The sequence below is a fragment of the Rhipicephalus microplus genome, chromosome 6 (genome assembly GCF_043290135.1).
Source record: "Rhipicephalus microplus isolate Deutch F79 chromosome 6, USDA_Rmic, whole genome shotgun sequence".
In the NCBI taxonomy this organism is placed as follows: domain Eukaryota; kingdom Metazoa; phylum Arthropoda; class Arachnida; order Ixodida; family Ixodidae; genus Rhipicephalus; species Rhipicephalus microplus.
The window spans coordinates 108,340,919-108,360,178 of NC_134705.1; the positions used below are offsets into that span (position 1 = coordinate 108,340,919).

The 19,260-nt window shown below is 43.5% G+C and overlaps 1 protein-coding gene across 2 annotated transcripts in view; it reads right to left on the reverse strand.

Annotated features, from left to right (window-relative positions):
• LOC119168044 (uncharacterized) overlaps positions 1-19,260 on the reverse strand; it is a 77,530-nt gene that overhangs the window by 48,705 nt on the left and 9,565 nt on the right. The window contains exons 1-2 of one of the 2 annotated variants that reach the window (XM_075866406.1): positions 15,338-15,469; positions 3,907-3,954 (exon numbers count right to left, since the gene is read on the reverse strand). In XM_075866406.1, the coding sequence (XP_075722521.1) occupies positions 3,907-3,954; positions 15,338-15,427 (138 nt within the window). In that variant the 5' untranslated portion in view covers positions 15,428-15,469. Of the gene's footprint in view, positions 1-3,906; positions 3,955-15,337; positions 15,470-19,260 lie in introns of those variants that run through there. The other variant, XM_075866407.1, reaches the window with a different exon arrangement.

A 19,260-nucleotide genomic window follows, 5' to 3' on the forward strand; every position in this document is an offset into this window, starting at 1 on the left:
TTTCACAACAACAGCCCTACTTTAGTCGATTGTTCAGAGCCGAGACATACGTCTTGTTCAGGGCCTTTGCGTCCGACGGATGACGATGTGGTCGTCCCGCCACGATCGTGTACGCTTGTTTCGGTGGCAGGGGATGAGCCGTTTGACGGCGACGGCATTGCTGACCAAATAAGCTCACTGATATTTAGCCAGGGTATTTCAGTTGCTCGAGGTCTCGTCACTGTCACTGCTGGACGCACAAACGTGCTGCTCACTAACTTCAGCACTGAGCGCCGACATCTCCCGAAGGGTACAGCCGTCGCTTACTTTGACACTACTGCGGAAATCCAAGGCAGTTTATCGGCCCTAGACGAAGCACCTCAAGAAGAATCACGACCTAATCTTGACGTTGGTACTACGTTGTCAAGGGACGAACGAACGAGACTTCTTGAGCTGCTAGCCGAATTCAAGGACTGCTTTTCATCGACATCACGGGTCGGTCGAACGCCGCTAACAAAGCATCGAATAATTACCCACGACGCAGCAAGGCCTATACACCAGAATCCTTGTCGTGTGGCTCCAAAAGAACGGGAAGTGATACAGCAACAAGTCGCTAAAATGCTTGAAGATGATGTGATTCAGCCATCACAGAGCCCGTGGGCATCGCCTGTAGTATTAGTTAAGAAAAAGGACGGTACCCTGCGTTTTTGCGTGGATTACAGGAAGTTGAATCAAGTGACTAAGAAAGATGTGTATCCACTTCCACGTATTGATGACTCCCTCGATAGGCTACGAAACGCTCGCTACTTTTCTTCAATGGACCTCAGAAGTGGATATTGGCAGATCGAGGTAGACCCAAGAGATCGGGAAAAAACCGCTTTTGTGACGCCGGATGGTTTATATGAATTTAAAGTTCTACCGTTCGGTCTGTGCTCAGCGCCCGCTACTTTTCAAAGGTTCATGGACACTGTACTTTCAGGGTTAAAATGGAAGACCTGTTTAGTTTATCTAGACGATGTCATAGTGTTTTCCCCAACATTTCACGAGCATCTCAAGAGGCTAGAAGTTGTTTTACGAGCCATACGATCCGCAGGCCTCACATTGAAACCAGAGAAATGCCACTTTTTTTTTGAAGAACTGCTGTTTCTCGGTCATGTCGTCAGCTGTACCGGCGTTCGGCCTGATCCCGAAAAACTTGCAGCCGTGGCACAGTTCCCAGTACCGTCCAATAAGAAAGCTGTCAGGCGCTTTCTGGGCCTATGCGCCTACTATCGCCTGTTCATCGCCGACTTCGCACGGATTGCGTCGCCGTTAACTCACCTCACTAGAGACGACGCCACCTTTGAGTGGAATCACGAACAGCAAGCAGCGTTTAATGACCTCCGCCAACGTCTTCAAACCCCTCCAGTGCTTGCTCACTTCGACGAACAAGCGCCAACAATGCTTCACACTGACGCAAGCAATGTAGGCCTCGGAGCTGTGCTTGTGCAGTGGCAAGAAGACATGGAACGAGTGATCGTCTACGCAAGCAGGACGCTAACACGCGCTGAGGCCAATTATTCAACAACTGAGAAAGAATGCCTCGCCGTGGTCTGGGCAGTTATGAAATTTTGCCCGTACTTGTATGGCCGCCCTTTCAAAGTTATAAGTGACCATCATTCCCTCTGTTGGTTGACTAATTTAAGAGATCCAACCGGCCGATTAGCACGGTGGAGTCTGAAGTTACAAGAGTTTGATATGACGGTCATGCACAAGTCTGGGAAGCGCCATACGGACGCCGACTGCCTGTCTCGATCACCAGTACAGTCAGCTTCTCTTTCTGACGACGACGATATGGCCTTCCTTGGTGTTCTCGACGCGTTCACGATTGCTCAACAACAACGAAGTGACGCTGAATTGCTTGATTTGATTAATTACGTGGACGGACGTTCTTCGAGGGCACCTAGAGTGTTTGCAAGGACATTATCGTCGTTTTGCTTACGCAATGGCGTCCTCTACAAGAGAAACTTTTCGTCCATCGGAGCTCCCTATTTGCTCGTTATTCCTGCACCCCTTCGAAATGAAGTGCTCCAAGCATGTCACAATGAGCCGACGTCTGGCCATTTAGGCTACACTCGCACATTGGCAAGAGTACAGCAGGGATACTACTGGCCACGACTCACAACAGCCGTCAAGCACCACGTTCACACTTGCATCGATTGCCAGCGACGCAAGTCACCTCCAAAGAGACCCGCCGGTCAGCTGCAACCAGTTCAGGTTCCACGTACACCGTTTGAACAGGTAGGAATGAATATTTTAGGACCCCTTCCTACTTCTACTGCAGGGAATCGCTGGGTTATAGTCGCAACAGACTACCTAACCAGGTATGCCGAAACAAAAACTATCCAAAAAAGCACCGCCGTGGAAGTGGCGAGATTTTTCATAGAAAATATTGTGCTACGCGACGGTGCTCCGACTATCGTGATCACAGACCGCGGAACAGCATTTACGGCAGCCATTTTAGACCACGTCCTGATGCTTAGTGGAACGACTCACCGTAAGACCACTGCGTACCACCCGCAAACAAACGGACTAACGGAGCGCCTCAACAAGACGATTGAAGACATGCTGTCGATGTACGTGGATGTCCAACATAAGAATTTGGACGAGATTTTACCCTTTATCACGTTCGCATACAATACGGCTAAACAAGAGACGACTCGCATGACTCCATTCAGCTTGGTTCATGGACGGGAGGTACGGACTATGCTGGATGCGATGTTGCCACATGAATGGGACGCTACCGTCACAGGCGCTGACGTGTTCACTGAACGCGCGGAAGAAGCTAGACAGCTCGCCCGCTTACAGATCCACCAGCGACAAGACTACGACGCAGGCCGCTACAACGCTCGCCATAGAACTGTAACGTACAAAATCGGTGACAGAGTGTGGGTTTGGACACCCGTACGAAAACGTGGACTGTCCGAGAAGCTAGCTGCTAAGGCGATATTTCGGGCCATACCGAGTATCGCGCCAGCTAAGTGACGTCACCTACGAGGTTGTCTCCGACAGTCCCCAATGTCCGAGGCGTCGCCAGCACCAGCCTGAACTTGTTCATGTAGTGCGTATGAAGCCGTATATGAGTGACTGACTGCACGTTAAAAAATACTGTGCGTCTGAATCAGCATCGGGGCGATGCTCTTATAAGGAGGGGCAAGTGACACGTGTTTATATGAAAAATAACGGTGATAGGAATGTTTTGTAGATTCCCGCTAGTGGGTCCGGTGGTTTTTCGGGACGACAACGAAGCAGGCATCTTGCTGTACAGCTGATCCTGAATACGCTCTTTTTCGCTGCCGTAAGCTGCTGTCATCTTTTGTTCGCGTTGCACTGCGACATTATGAGAGACGCCATAGTGAAAGGCTCTGGAAATTTTTACCAGCTGCGATTCTTTATTCTATGCGCAAGAACTAAGCGCACAAGCCTCTAGCATTTCCGTCTCCATCAAAAATGCAGCCGCCATGGCAGAAATACCACCCTGCGACGTGTGGGTCAGCAGCTGAGCGCCTTAACCACAAGGCTACCGCGACGTCTTGATCTGATGTCCTTATAGAAACACTTTTTGGCTGGAAGAAATCGAACATAGTGTTATATATTTTTACTATAGAACACATTTGCCCTGCCGTTATTTTTTCTATGTATGAAGTTTTTATTCGTAAGCAAAGGTAAAGAAGCAGCTTCACCATGATAAGATACAGATAATCCAAGAGGTCGTATAACCTGTTATTGCTTTATATGATTGATTCACTTCAAATATCTATCATAGAAAACATAATGATGTGCCTTGATAATTACTTTTATGAAACCTGCCAATTGTTTTCAGCTGTTACCTATTTGTTTTTATATGTTTTCGGGTGACTTAGCTTGCAGAAGAGATCAAACACCTACCGGAGTTGGAACAGGAAGAACAGTTGCATCAGTGGTGTTTGGTTCAGGCTGGAAAAAAAGGAAGAGCATGAAAATCAAGAATTCGTACAAGGAAACCCACAATTGGATCTGTTTAGAACCTTTACTGATTATCAGAGCCTCCATAGTTACCCCAAGGCAACAACAAAAGTTTGCACGAATGGGATAAAAACTGATAACTACAGGACTGTCAGTTTACGCAGATTTTGAAGTGGATTGCCCAATTTTGCAGAAGAAAAGTAAACGAAATTCCTAAGTGGACAAATTGATCTACAAATATCGCTTCTTTTACGCACAATACAAAATACTTGCCTCTAATCCACCAAGAATGACAGTTTTGATGGATGAAGGTGACTACAACGAATGAAAAAATTAACCTTAATAGATTCTAGAACTACAGTTCATAAATTAAAGTTGATTCAGGCTGCCAGATATTTGCTGGAAAGTATATAACGAATAAAAGCATGTACCTTTCAGAAACAGATTACGTAATTTTGACTCGCTAAAAAAAATTTGACTCGCTAAAAAGTTACTGTGTCTGAAATTGACTAGGGTTTCAAAAAGATGACAAGGTAACCAACAATGACTGAAAACGAACACTAGAATTGAACGGAACTTTTTAGGGGCGAAGCTCCTTAGGGTGTGGTCTGACCATCTTTCGATGGTGTTTGTAGCTACCGGTGGCACAAGAGCAGCCTTTACAATGTCCGGTTGGTGGCGGTACTTGCATATGATGAATACATCATAAAAAGATGTGAGATAGCTGTCTTTGCAGTGTTCGCTAGATAGACGTTCGAACGAATGAACATACAGATAGATGGTTGGACTGACAGACACACTGACAGACAGAGGAGCGGACGCACGGACGGACGGACGGATGAACAAATAGACAGAGGGACGGCCGCACGAACAGACGCACGCACGAACGGATGGATGGGCAGCCGGAAGAGCGGACGTACGGATGGACGCATGGAAAAACGCACGGAAAGTTGGATGCACCGACGGTCACGCGGATAGACAGACACATGAATGGACGCACGGATGGACGCATAGACCAACGGAAGCAAGAACGAATGAGTAGACGAAAGCACGGACGGACTGGCAAAATATTCGCCCCACCAATGGTGATTCGCCCCACATGCTGTGATTCTTTTATAAGAAAAATTTATAAGATGATTTGCGGAAGTTCATCAAAGTACCAAGACTTGCCGCAATCGAATCAGAAATGGCAGTCACGGGACTTTAAGTTGTTCGAGACTGTAAAAAGGTAGCACGACGGCGAGAAAGAAATACAAACAAGCGTTTTAACGGCAGGTATTTAGCATCTTTTGCTCACGAATATCATTTGGAGATATGTTCAAACATTAAATCACTTAGCACAATTTCATCAGGAACGACAGTAACTAAACTAGAGGTGTAATCGGACTAAGAAAAAATAAGCAGAAATATCTTAGATAAACAGATATCGCCTTGAGCAAAATTAGTTTTGCTACGATAACCAAATATGATTGATTTACTGATATTTTAGGTTTAACGTCTCAAAATCGCCATATGATTATGAGAAACGCTGAATTGAAGAGCCCTGAAAGCTTTGACTATCTGTGGTTGTTGCAGCGAAATCTGAGCACACTCGGGCATGCACCATTTTCACGTCAATCGAGATTGCAGCCACCACAGTCATAATTCAATACCGCGACCTGCTGGGTAGCAGTCGAGTACATAGGCCACTAGACCTCGGCGGCGGGACATAAAATTAAGAAACAAGCAAATTGATGCTAATGCAAGATTTAGAGGTCCTTGCGTTGTAGTCACACTGGCAGTGTTCGCAAACTTGTGGTTAACTGCAAGAACCGTCTTTTGTGTCGCTCGAAGAAATCATGCCAGCTGTTTACCGTCCCTAAAATTCGCCGCAAGTAACGTGATTTTGCCCTTTCTTCAAGTGAGCAGTAATCGTAAGCCTCCTGCACCTAACTTATAGTATTACACTATAACCGGGTTTGGAAAATAACAAATAAGGGAATTGTATGTCGGTGTACTAGAATAATTCACTGGCGTATTTCCGAGATGATATATCATTAGAAGGTGCACCCCATCAGATGGTATGAATAAACTAGAAGAAGTACCAATGATGAAGCCGAATCCACAACTCTGTTCACTGCCATAGCTTAGGAGCACTCCACCCACTGCGCTACCTATTCAACAGCACTCTAGGTTAGCAGGTTATTATCCTCGACTAAAAGCGCAAAGTCAAATAATTCATCATGCAACTAACGAGCGGCCACCGGGAGGCTTTGTTAGTCTGAGCACAACAGAGGCTTTCGCTGGGATATCGTATAAAAATCCAGGACCAGTATCACGTAGGAGCAACGGCAACTTGAAGACTGAGACGCTCGAAAGAATAAACTAGAACACGTTTATTAGGTGAACTTGTGCTACTACGCCCGTGAGGTGTAGTCAAGGCAAACCCTTGACGTCCGTTAATGGGAGGCCTAGGCCTAGCCACCTAAACCTGCTGGTTTCTTACAATAAAGTTTGTTCTCCTCCTGCACTACTAAGAAAAAATATACGCCTCGGCTTCGGTGGCGACGAACATGTGCTCGACGGCCGCTGGGGAACAAAGTGTCTGCTGGATTGGATTGCAAAACGGCGTCTACCATTCAAGATAAGCCCTTTGAACTAGATGCATGCGTAGGGTTGCAATCCCGCCAGATGAATTGAGACACGTGCCGCATCACAAACACAGATAGTGCTGTGGACTCGCATCATGACGTAAAGAAACACATTTAAGTCTATTGTGGCATTACCCACACCCCTTAAGAAGCATCACTCGTACGGTAAATAAACTGCGTGCACAGATATAAACACTAAAATCAGCCCCAATTGCACACGCGTTAAGAAGTGACTATGAATGAAATTAAAGACGTCGGTTGGTGTGCAATATATCGCATTTCGGCGAACGGGCTTTTTCTGTGCACTGGAGGTAGGCAGCGACGGCTAGGTTGCTCTCGTCAGCGACATTAAAGCGCATGCCATCAGGAGTGGTGGCGCAGTCCTTCCAGTGGACAAGTTTGAAGCACGTCATTTCCAAGGTATCCTGCACTGCTGTGTTGTAGGCGAAAGACAAATAAGGAAGAATCAAGTATACTAGGTTTCGTGCTATCGGGCCACGTATATGATGAGTATATATACAATGGTCTTGTTGAAACGTTCCGTGAGACCATTTGTCTGCGGATGATACGAAGCCGTTCTCTAGTCATTTGTACTGCTTTGATGTAGAATAGCTTAAGACAGCTGTGCTCTGAAATATGTTGCACTGCAATGAGTACTGCAGGGGTGCCACGCCACAGAAGAATGTATTTGACGAAATATTTGGTGACGTGCACGAACGTACGTTTCGGTAAGGGCGTACCTCCTCGGTATCGTGTGAGGTAAGCTGTCACCACTATGACCTCTTTCTACCTATTTTGATTCGGAAAGAGGGCCAAGAGCTGCACGCTTATACCCATTATATGAAAGGGGCTCTGCGGGGGTTGAATTGGCTATGGAATCCAGTTGGTCTTGTTGGTAATGTTTTCCGGTGCTGACTTCACGGCAATAATTTACGGAGTGCGCAACGTTGCTGGTGAGACGGGGCCAGTAGTACCTGCAGAGAGTACGAACCAATACGAGATGGCTGGCGACAGGGTCATCGTGCACGGGCTGTAGAATTTACTATCGGAAGCCACTTGTAACGACCAAAAGGTAAGGGTCTAATTGAGTGCAAGTATCTTTCTAATGACCACTTCGTTTAGCGCACCCAAGAAAAAGAAGCCAGGTCTGCATGCTGCAGGAGGAGTGGTAAAATTGTAGCCCACGTACTTCACGAGTTGTCGAAGGTTTGGGAACGAGCACTCCTATGCTGTGAAAGGGGTGGTGCTAATAGGCCCAAAAAAGGCATCGTCGGGCTTTGCATGTTCGCCAATGGGAGCTCGTGAGAGGTAGCCTACGTCGGAATCCTTACGGCCACACGTATAGACTACCATGACGTGGGACTCCTGAAGCCGTTGGCTCCATGAAGCTAGGCAGCCGGATGAGTCTTTCAGATTGGCCAGACAGCACAACTCGTTATGGTCAGTCACAGCCTTGAAGAGCCTCCCATAAATGAACCATCAAAATTTTGACGTGGCCCACAATATCCCAAGATGTTCTTTTTTGTCGTAGAATAGTTAGCATCCAATGAGGACAAAGGATGGCTAGGATATGCTATGACATTCTCGTAGCCTTTTTTCTTCTTGAAAAGAACTGCGCTCACGTCGATGCCCCTCCCGTCTGTACGAATCTGTTTTGGCGTTTGCATCAAAGTGTTCAAGAACGTCTGGTAATTGTATATGCTGTTTACGTTTATCGAATGAGCCATGTTCTGATCTTGCTATTCTAAGAATACATGGGACTTGGCAAGCTGAGTCAAAGGCATATGTGCAGAGAGTTCCTGTTGAACGTTCGTCGGTAATCCTTACGCGCATAGCCCTAAAAACGTGCGCTTGGTTATCAGGTCTGCTTGCTGAAAAAAACTGCATGCCTGCATCAGTTGTCTGTGAATCTGGGCGTATCCTTCCTTTGCCTATATAAGATGACCAAAAAGCTGCAGGTCTTCGTAGGCGAAGTGAAGTTTTTCTGGCTACATACTTGGTCCTCATAATTTCATTTTGTTCAAAACTGTTTGAAACTTTTTGAGGTGGTCACTGAATTTGGATTAGAACATGACAATGCCATCAAGGTACACGTGACAGATTCATTCGACACCGGAGAATAGTGTGTTCATTACACGCTGGAAAGTTGCTAAGGCAGAACGAAGTACAAATTGCATCACCTTGAACTCGTATGGTGCATCTGACGTGATAAAGGCGATACTTTCCCCAAATCCGATTGTACGACGTAGTCCTAATAGTCATTGAGAAAAAGTAAATTTCGTTGCTGAGGTCGTTCAATGTATCATCGATCTGAGGTAAGAAATAGACGTCCTTCTTGACCATGTTATTTGACTGGCAAATATCAATGCAAAATCGAAGGCTTCCGTTCTTTTTTTTTTTGGCAAGGATGACTGGCACTGCCTAAGGGCTCTTGGGTGGTTGAATCGCAGAGTCTTGCAAGATTTCATCGATTTTCTTTTGTAAGAATAGGCCAGAACGCGCTGACGCACAATAAGGACTTTGGAAGAGGGGGTAGGTATCTTCTTAATATAATTCGATGTTTTGGAACCAACGTTCTTCGAAGCTTTTATATAGCCGCCAAGTATCTGCGAAACTTAGAAGATGGTTCTGAAGCAGCTGTTGCCTCTGCTGGGTTACGATGGCGTTGACATCGAACGTCGGCTCCTAGTTATGGAGCTTTGTGGGCACTGCTGTCGGGTCCAAGAAGGCGAGAAAGTCGCTCCCTGCTGCGATTTCTCTGATAAGGGCAATAAAAGAGCCAAAAATGCGACACGTCGAGAACTCCCGAAGACCGCACACTGTGTTGGCGTTGTGGTGAGGCCAGCCACATTCTTCGAGACTGCCTCTACCGGTGGAAACGACGGCCTTGTTTTTCCTCTGAAGCATCGCGGCCATGGCTTAGGCAGTGACGTTTGACACTTTAAGACAGCTTACTGCACGCCGAGCACATTCGAAGCCGTTCCTCATCATCCATGTGGTACACATCGCCGAGCTTCAGAAATGTGGCACCATATTGACGAAGACCCCTAAGCTTCATAATGAAAACTAAAATCAACAGCCTTTTGAAGGGAGGTTGTTTGAGAACGAAAAGGCAAGAACCCACCAACGTCATCGACGAAGACGGTGTTTCCAGTATGCGAACTATGACGCAACACTATTGCGATCACACCTGCTCTCTATTTGAAATTACAATAGCAAGGCCATGCTGCAGTCACAGTAAGCAATGAAGCCACGACCCCTCCACAAAACCTACCCAGCAGCTCCGCCAAATATCACGTAGGTGTGTCCGCAGCCAGAAAACAGGAAACTGCGAGGCCCGTAGGAATGAAGCGCCCGCTCATTAGGCTAAATTTCGCAACTAAAAACTGTGCAGCTCGCCTTCGGTGGCGGCGAACATACGCTCAGTGATCGTCCGGGAGTAGAATACTCGCTAAATCGCAAGACAGAAGTGATTATTCGAGATAAGCCCCCCGCGGGGCTGCGATCCTGACAGTCGAATCGAGACATGTTACGTTTTACAAAAAAAAAACAGGAACGTGGTGCGGCATGCAAAAAAAAAAGACATGAAAGTGCTTCACGGCAATATGCTGCGTGCGCAGTGATTCACAGTACGATTTCAAGTTTTGCCTTTCACGTCAGCTTGTGACACCTCTTCCCCAACACGAGGCACCTTTCAGTGAACCAACGGCGTTCACAACTGCCCACAGCTTCGATCTAGTGCCAAGGACTACTGAAACCACTCTAAAAAGTGCCATAGAGTCTCTACGATCTCGGTAGACATCGGTCATTGTCTGAGAGTGAGTGATTTAGCATATTGACATTCACGTCAATGGAAAGCGGAATGTCTTGACTCGTACACTACGCAAGGTACAATATCTCAATCTCACGGTATTGAAATGCTCTGTGTTTGTGTATGCCCTACAACAGGTGGGGATTTCCTTACTTCTGAGAAGCATACACCCTGCCATCTTTCTCCTCAGATACTATCCTTTGCAACAAGTATTATTACTGATGCTGGCGCCATCTTGGTGTGGAATTTACTGCTTGATGTGTACAGGGGTACTATGTTTACTACGGTTGTCATTAAGGTTCAGTCATGTTATAAAAATTGTTCATTGGGGTGTCACATTCTACCAGGTTTCGATAAGAATGCTTTTACATAAAGCGGTTCTGTAGCTGCCACATAAGAATATATCTTGCGGAAATGCTCTACTACGAGTGAACTATTAACACATACCTAATTCTGTGGAGTCCTTCGTGTTATGCTGACTACTATGATTAAGAGATAAGCATCGCGTTAGATGGTGTAAAAATTCCTTCAGATGACGCTGACACATGACGTCACTGTAAGAAATTTCCTAGGGATATTAAAAGATTCGTAAATTTTCTACGCAGTTAAAACGTTACTTCATTGAGCCATCAAGTGATATCTCTGATCGCGTTGGCCCCACGTCACAATGAGCACTTGCTAACTTTCTGGGGCCCAGTTTCCCACAGAGAATTTGGTTTCTTCCTTCCCGGTGCCAATAACGCATCACTGTTCAATGTAAATACAGGTTGGCAACTATGAAAATTCTTAATGCCTAATGACTAGTCAAGAAAGTAGAGCATCTAGCCGCAAAGTATGCGATTGAAGCCATGCATGGTAAAACTGGCAAAAACAGTCATGCGCGCAGGATTTCAGCTGAAACAGTGCCAAGCAGATGGCTAAAAGCTGTAGCATTCATTTTGAAATTGGACAAAATTTACTGTGAACCGCTAAATTGCAATTTAAGTTATCAAGAGCAGAAATTTTGGCTTCAGAAAACGTTTCGTTAAGGATAACAAATTTTCCTGTGCTGGTGCAGAAATGAAATTCCCTTTATACGTTTTGCAAACCTTTACTTGAAAGAGCTAGTACTACAAGCCTTCAAGCGAAAATATATAGCAGTACTGCTTTGGTGTGTGCATTTTTACAGCTGTTATAATAATGCATAGGTTTCAGTCACTTCTCAATCACTTGTCATATGATGACGAAAAGCGAGCAGTTAGCACCATTAAAGTCATATTTGCAAAGGGCTGGTCCTGTCGGGGTAACCTTAAGGCAATCCTCCATGGAATAAAACCCAATAAAAAATTTTTCACGATGCCATGGATAATTTCTCACAGAAACAACTTCTGCCTAATTTGCTAGATAGGGTAAACTTAACTTGACCAGTCGTGCCAAATTTTGATAGGTTACTTCTCGGAAATTTCCCCATTAATGCCTCCTATAGAATGCGTATTTCAAATGAAGTATCTAAGCATGTACAAATTTAAGCTCTATTTTGCGAATGTAAACCTGATCAGCAAATAAAATGCAAATCTTGAGATACTAGTTTGTCACATTAGTCTGCTCCGGTAATGCAGCTGTCCGGTTTGCTTGAGCAATGTTACACTAATTTTTGTTGATATTTTTAATTACCTTCACTAGCTATCAGTTTCTTGGTTCAGTATGCACTATCCAAATTATATAAAGATAATTAAACGAAGAAGCCTTGGCGAGTTCCATAGATTGAATAGGCGCTATACTGGTATGCAAACAATCGAATTCACCGGCTGGTGCCAGTAGAAAACTGTAAAAAAATTAAAATGCATTTTTCCCAGACTCCGAATTCTAATACCTCAGGCGCAATTTGTTCTGAACGCTGAGTGCTTCTAATTCTTCTGTTCACTTCAAGCTGCACTTCAAGATGATAGACAGATGACTTATTTGAAGGCAGAGTGGTTGGCTACAGCTAGTGAGTTCAAGCGTGCTGCTGCGCACAGAAAATAAATAACGCCAAAAAATTTGCAGTTCTCACGTACAGTGGGAATGAATATATGTGAATTATATGTGAAGCGCGAATGGGGAAGGTTGATATGTCACTTTAATTTCAGAACGACGTTACAAAGTAGCCATAAACTATGCCGTATATGACTTTCATGTCATGATTATTATGTTTGCGCTGGGCCTTTGTGTTCGTCTTTATTCACTCGCGTAACACCACCCTTCGTATATGTGAAGTTAGCGAAACGGTCTTGAAAGTGAGTGCTATGAGCACGGAATTTAGTCGTCTTTTACATGGCACGCATGTCAGGATTATCATTTTCAGACGTGTCATTCATCTTCGTCGTCTACTAATGTTATGGGACATCAAAATTTATGTATATGAAGCTAGGAAAACGGCCACGAGCGCATCATGAGCATGGAATGTGGTCATGTCCTTACATAACGCGTATCTCGGGAATAATCTTTTTTTCACCAGTCATCCTTCTTCATATACCTTCGTCATTCATTCATGAACTGAAATATCAAATTTTGTATATGTGAAGTAAGTGAAACGCCCACGAGCACACCATGAGTATGGCATGTAGTCGTGTTTACGTGACATGCGTTTAATGATTTCCACGTTAGCGTCTATCTTTTATGCTCGACTTGAGTTATGTGATACCATACAAGTTTTCCAGTATGCTACGTGATCGAAATCACAGTCAGAGCAGCAAGACCATTAAATGTAAATGATGACATTCATCACATATATGCAATTATTTTATGGTATGAATAGTCACTTGTGTTCGCCATACAGTCATGTTACGCCATGCTAATTTGGTATTGATACCATTATCGAGATGGCTAGCAGAGCTAGACGTCGTAGGCGGCTAGATAGATAGATAGATAGATAGATATATAGATAGATAAAGAGATATATAGATAGATAAAGAGATAGATAGATAGATAAAGAGATAGATAGATAGATAAAGAGATAGATAGATAGATAAAGAGATAGATAGATAGATAAAGAGATAGATTAGATAGATAGATAAAGAGATAGATTAGATAGATAGATAGATAGATAGATAGATAGATAGATAGATAGATAGATAGATAGATAGATAGATAGATAGATAGATAGATAGATAGATAGATAGATAGATAGATAGATAGATAGATAGATAGATAGATAGATAGATAGATAGATAGATAGATAGATAGATAGATAGATAGATAGATAGATAGATAGATAGATAGATAGATAGATAGATAGATAGATAGATAGATAGATAGATAGATAGATAGATAGATAGATAGATAGATAGATAGATAGATAGATAGATAGATAGATAGATAGATAGATAGATAGATAGATAGATAGATAGATAGATGCGGTCCAAGTTGCCGAAGTTTACTAAGAAGTGCTTCGCATGTAAAAGGAGTGATGAAGACTGATGTTTGGGAGAGGAACAAGTTATGCGTATATGCAATAACTACGCAACTATATGATTTCGCTATAGTGTGGTGTCACGTATTGTTCTTATAAGAAACCCTCAAACAGCGTTGACAGCAATTGTTGATGCGATCACACATTGCTGATTAGAAGCTACTTTCACTTCGCGTTGCCACATCAGCACCTGCCAGCGTCAAAAATAGCATATCTCGCTGCCAAGCGTACCGTGGGTGAACAGAACACGTATTCGCTCCTTGAAACTCTTTGTTGTGTTCACAGTATGGGCTGTCCGAATACCGGATGCTGTGTGCGTTGCGACGAGCAATTGCAACAATCAGGCGAAACCAGTGTAGCAGGCAGGAATTTCTTTGAATTCTTCTAGCTTAGCGTTGAAAAGTCTAGTCTGCGTTTGTTTCTTGAAGAATAATATGGCTCTGAGTAGTCAGTCTTGGAGTGCTTCCGCGTGTCAAAATGTAATAATTAGTTAACACCACTTCTAGAGGACGCTATTTTCCAATCAATGTAAAACTCCTATCAAGCGAAAGCCTGCTCTTTAATATGAAGCACCATGAAATAATTTTTTCCGCAATAACAGTACAATATTGGTCGTTTCTTTCATCTGAAATTCATTATTGGTGGCCAGAACAAAAGCTTGGCGACCATATTTTGAAACCGTGGTCCCTAGCTAAGCTTCTGCAACGTTAGAAGAAAGGAATATTTTGAGTGGACGTAAAATAAAAGTAGCCAAAAACTAACCAAGTAGCCTTTATGGATTTATTTGTCACCACTGGCCTGAAAAATAGTGATATTGAGGCGAACTATTGAACTTGGCTAGCCGCGAGGAATGCATGGAAACGCTGAAGTGGTTCGTCATTGACGACTGATGATTTCGCTGGCCGCTATCATTTATTGGGAATGCTTCATCTTGTTGTAGTAGTCTTTTTCTGAGCAAAAGTACATCAAAAAAATAACTCTGTATTAGGTAATTGTTTACCCGTTTTGTTCTCTACCTCTAAAAATGGAGCACAGCGGCGTGTTCTCAGTGTCGTTGTGCATAGAAAACTGTGGCAGCTTCACGACAACGGTGCTACAGTATGGCATATTACTTTCAGAGAAATGCAAGAATGATCTTGTGATTTCTTGTTAGTGAACCGAACGAATTTGTTTTAAGACATACTTTACAATGTCATACATTCTAGCCAAAATCTCAATATCGACCGCATATAAAGCATCGTTTTTGTACTCTCAATACACTAGGATTTCGACTCTGTAATCTAAACATTCAATATTTGGTTCTCCCTTTTGATCCTTGTCCAGCGATTAATTAATTATTTGCTAAACGATAACTTTGTTACTCTGTAAGGAAAGCACTGTCTGAAGAAATAGATACAATTATTGAACTTTAGGAACAGTTTATAGCTTAATATTGTTCAAGTATTTTTAACCTTTGCATTTTCACTGTTGGAATAGTTTAAATAAGAGACGATATTTACTTACTCCTTCCATTAAGCACTTTGATGTTGGCATCACCATAGCGAACGCCAACAAAATGATGCAAGTTCGAATACTCCTAAATTGAGCACCCATGTCTGCGCCAAAGTTTGCTGATAAAGATATTGTATAAAATGAGTCGTTATGCAACTTGCTTTATATAGTTGGTAAGTACTACCATGAAATTTCTTTTACGCATATGCGCTGTTTCGAGAGTCTCTAGAGTGAGTCATTTAGTGACTATAGATGACAGATGTCTTTTGGTTCATTCTTTCATTGCTCTTCCTCTTTTATCAAATCAATGGCCACAAATAGCACGCTTAGTCTTAAATGTCAGATATATTGGGCATAGTTCTTCAACTTTTGTCCCTTCAGAGGTTTTAGTAGCTCTTAGAATGAATGGATAAGATTGCGTTTTAGAGCTTCATAATATGCCCTAAAGGTTCTTGCTAATACTAATTAACGCCATTTCGCATATAGCTGCTTTCTCTATGAATCTTCACAGAAACAAGATGAGCACAAACTCCTTTTGTACTCACGGCTATTATTCAATAGCCTGTTGGAATAATAAAACGCAGGAAATTAGACCATTACAATGCGCAGACTGTTTTTTTTTCTGTGGGCTAAGAATGTAAACATTGCTTCTAGAAGTGGGCGGAGCTACAACGCAGGTCTATAGTGTAAAAGCTCTTACTCAATAAGGTGCCTTCAGTGTCAGTACAGGTTGTATGTACAAGGGCTTCACGCAGACATGTGAACGAAACAGCCTTCGCGAAACAGACCTTCTCCTCATTGACCCATTATACTATAATATTGGCGACCAAACATTTGCGGCCAATTTCCATGTCAGTTTGGCGTCTGAAAAAAGGAAGTCGTGTTAGGAATAACGTTAGCCAATGAAGTGTGTCAGCTTTTGAAACAACTAGTTGAGCACTGGAGTTGACACCTTCATAATAAGATGGCTAACTGACCGAAATCAAAACAAAAGATTGAGATATAGGGGCAATTAACAGATTATAAAGAACAGAAAACGGAAAAAATGAGCCAGTGACAACGCAGAAAGGCGGTGGCTAGGGGTTTACCGAAACGGGGTCTTCTGTTTTTAGATGTGTGAAAGTTTGTCTCCTATAATGGCCCAATGAATGTTACTCAGATGGTGACTGCTAAATGCTATTCTGTTACATACCACGGCAACAACAAACAAATCTTCTTATGCTCTTCCGTCTGCTTATGCTTTGGTTTTTGTGCAAAAACATAGTTGGAGTTGTTGTAAGGGCAATATGAACGATGTTCAGCCTTTCATGACGATGAACAACGAGACCGAATAGCTTTTGTTAAGAAGTGGCTGAACTGCAGTGGCGTCTCTATTTACATTACCGGTGTTTGAAGAGTTGAGGACACAAAGTTCTTCCAAGTAAGTACAACTCTGCTGTGCAATATTACAACACTCTTATTCAAAATATAGGGTTTAGTTTGTGTACTGTGCTAGCGCAAGAACTGGTGACCACGGACATGTTTTACTTTGAATAAACGACTAAATAAAGCAGAGTCCTCAAACTCTGCCAGCCAGGACTCTAAGTAGACATCCGACCTAAGTGTTGCTTCATAAACATGTAAGTTTTCGGAATTCTCGGAAGAGAGATTTTCAAGTTTGTTCCCCGAAGCCATCCACTTATCTTTCTTTCTAGCCAATAAGAAACAGTGGGTATTAAGGGACGTTCATGACAGTGCAGTGACATGGCCGGCTCTCTGATTAATATTGATTCTGAAAAAAGAAACGCACGCGTATTTTAAATATTATTCTGATAGACAGAAATATGTCGTGCACGCATATTTCTGCTTGGCACAACCATCAGCGAATACGATATTGCTAATCAAAGAGCATAATATACGCAAAATATTCAAACATTTTTATTATTTGTTCTGAATTTAAGCTATGAACACGCAGGGGCGTTGGCAGCACGCTATGCAGCCATTGGGAAATGCACACGAAACAGAACTCAAAATAACACAGGACATTTCCCCGGGGTTTAGAAAACACAGTTTTCATCGTCGCCAAGGCGAGCACACACTGCATATTGAAGGCCTTACTACCACAGAACAACAATCAATGAAACAAATATAATATTGAAACTAACACGTACGCTAACCGCGCTCTACGCGGCGAGTCCCGTCTGGTAATCAGCAGGGGAAGTTTTGTGCCCGCAAGCAGCTTGGGTTGGGTCATAGAGGTTGCAATAAAATCTACAATAAACGTCATAAAATAATAAATCGCCTTATATTCTGTCAGCAACATTTCACTGCATCAACTCCTGAAGGGCGATTTTTTTCAAGGCAAAACTTCCGAGTGCGCCGTCATTTTAAGAGAAACTTTGCAATTTTCATGCTTCCGTCGGCACCCAGACTTAATTTTCATTTGCCATTCAAACTAAGCACAACTTTCATAAACCATTACCTGTTTGACAGGGCCTGAGAAGAAACATGAGCCCACTTTGCGGCTTGTATGCGATTTAGAGTGGCCATAAAAAGCGGTTTATTTCGTGAAGTTTAGTTTGAAAAATGCCAGGAACGTGCACGATTTGCCGCTAAAGAAACACGCACACATGCACTTAATAACAGCCACAACAGTGGGCAACTGTGTTTATTTAGCGCAGAACATATCCAGTAAACATGCAGTATGAAATAATGTATTGCCGTATATGAAACAAGAAAGAACACTTTATGAGCGGCAGGAAATCATGGCCAGTCCATCACCGGCTGGAGAAGTCAATGTACTAACATTAGCCCAAAAATACAGCGTCACCTTTTCTGATACGTTCAGTGTATTTTGTACCAATAAATGTTATGAATATTGGTAACCAAACCGCCCATCTTGCCGAAAAAGAAGTTTCTAGCACGAAGTAAACATTTAGAATAATGCGTACGTTTTGCTCAAGCCAGTCGTCCGCCTTATGTTTTCCTCTTCAAGAAGCATTGCGTTGGCTACTTTGAAAGCTCATTCTTTTATTCGAATAAAGTTCTTGAAGTGCCGTGCCATTCACATCATAAAACGTCACTGCCATGTAATTTACGTCACATTCTAGGGGTAGGGGCACCCCCTTGAACTGGTCAATTTTTCGCTCTATCGACGATTGCGAAAACAATTCGGGGGGGGGGGGGGGGCATCGGTTCGGTGTCCCACCTTCTGTCTGCGCGTTTGCAAACCATACTACAGTCCGTAATATGGAAGGTAAGAGAAGCTTCGAATATAATATTATGAACGCAAGGTAGGCTGAAAAATACAGTGGCCAGCCTCTGATGAGGATAACGAAGTAGGTCTGTGGGCGCGTGCTCTTGTGTTTGTGCTTTTGGTCTTTAATTACGGAAGTAAACGCCCTGTTTTTGTACCTATGTTTCTGTGCATTTGTGAAAATTTCTGGTGGAGTTGCTGGGTACGGTAGGTGATACGGCCCCCAGAGAGCACCCCTGGCGCAATCCCATCAAGTAGCTCAACCGAGCTTACCCCTGTGCACGTACGTTCCAGCCGTCGTATCCAGGGACTCGATCCACAGCACGGTTTGCTGCCGGAACATCAGAGGACTATGAATCAAACACCGCCTAACGTCACCGTGCCAGCACCATAAAATCTGGTTGTCAACCAGCCCAAGACGCCGAAGACATTAACGGAGCGGCTTTTGAAGATGCCGACGACTGATTTGAGCATTGCGACCAGGTCGCCGTCATCAAGGATTGGACCCCAGAGCGTAAGCTACGCTATGTGTACTGCTTTCTGGAGGACTCCGCGAAAACCTGGTTTCTGAACCATGAAGCAACGTTTACGTCATGGGATGAGTTTCACCGGCAATTCTTCAAATCAATTGTTCGAGAGGACAACAAAGGGACAGCGGAGCGTGCTATAGAGACAAGGGTTCAAGGCCCTAACAAAAGGG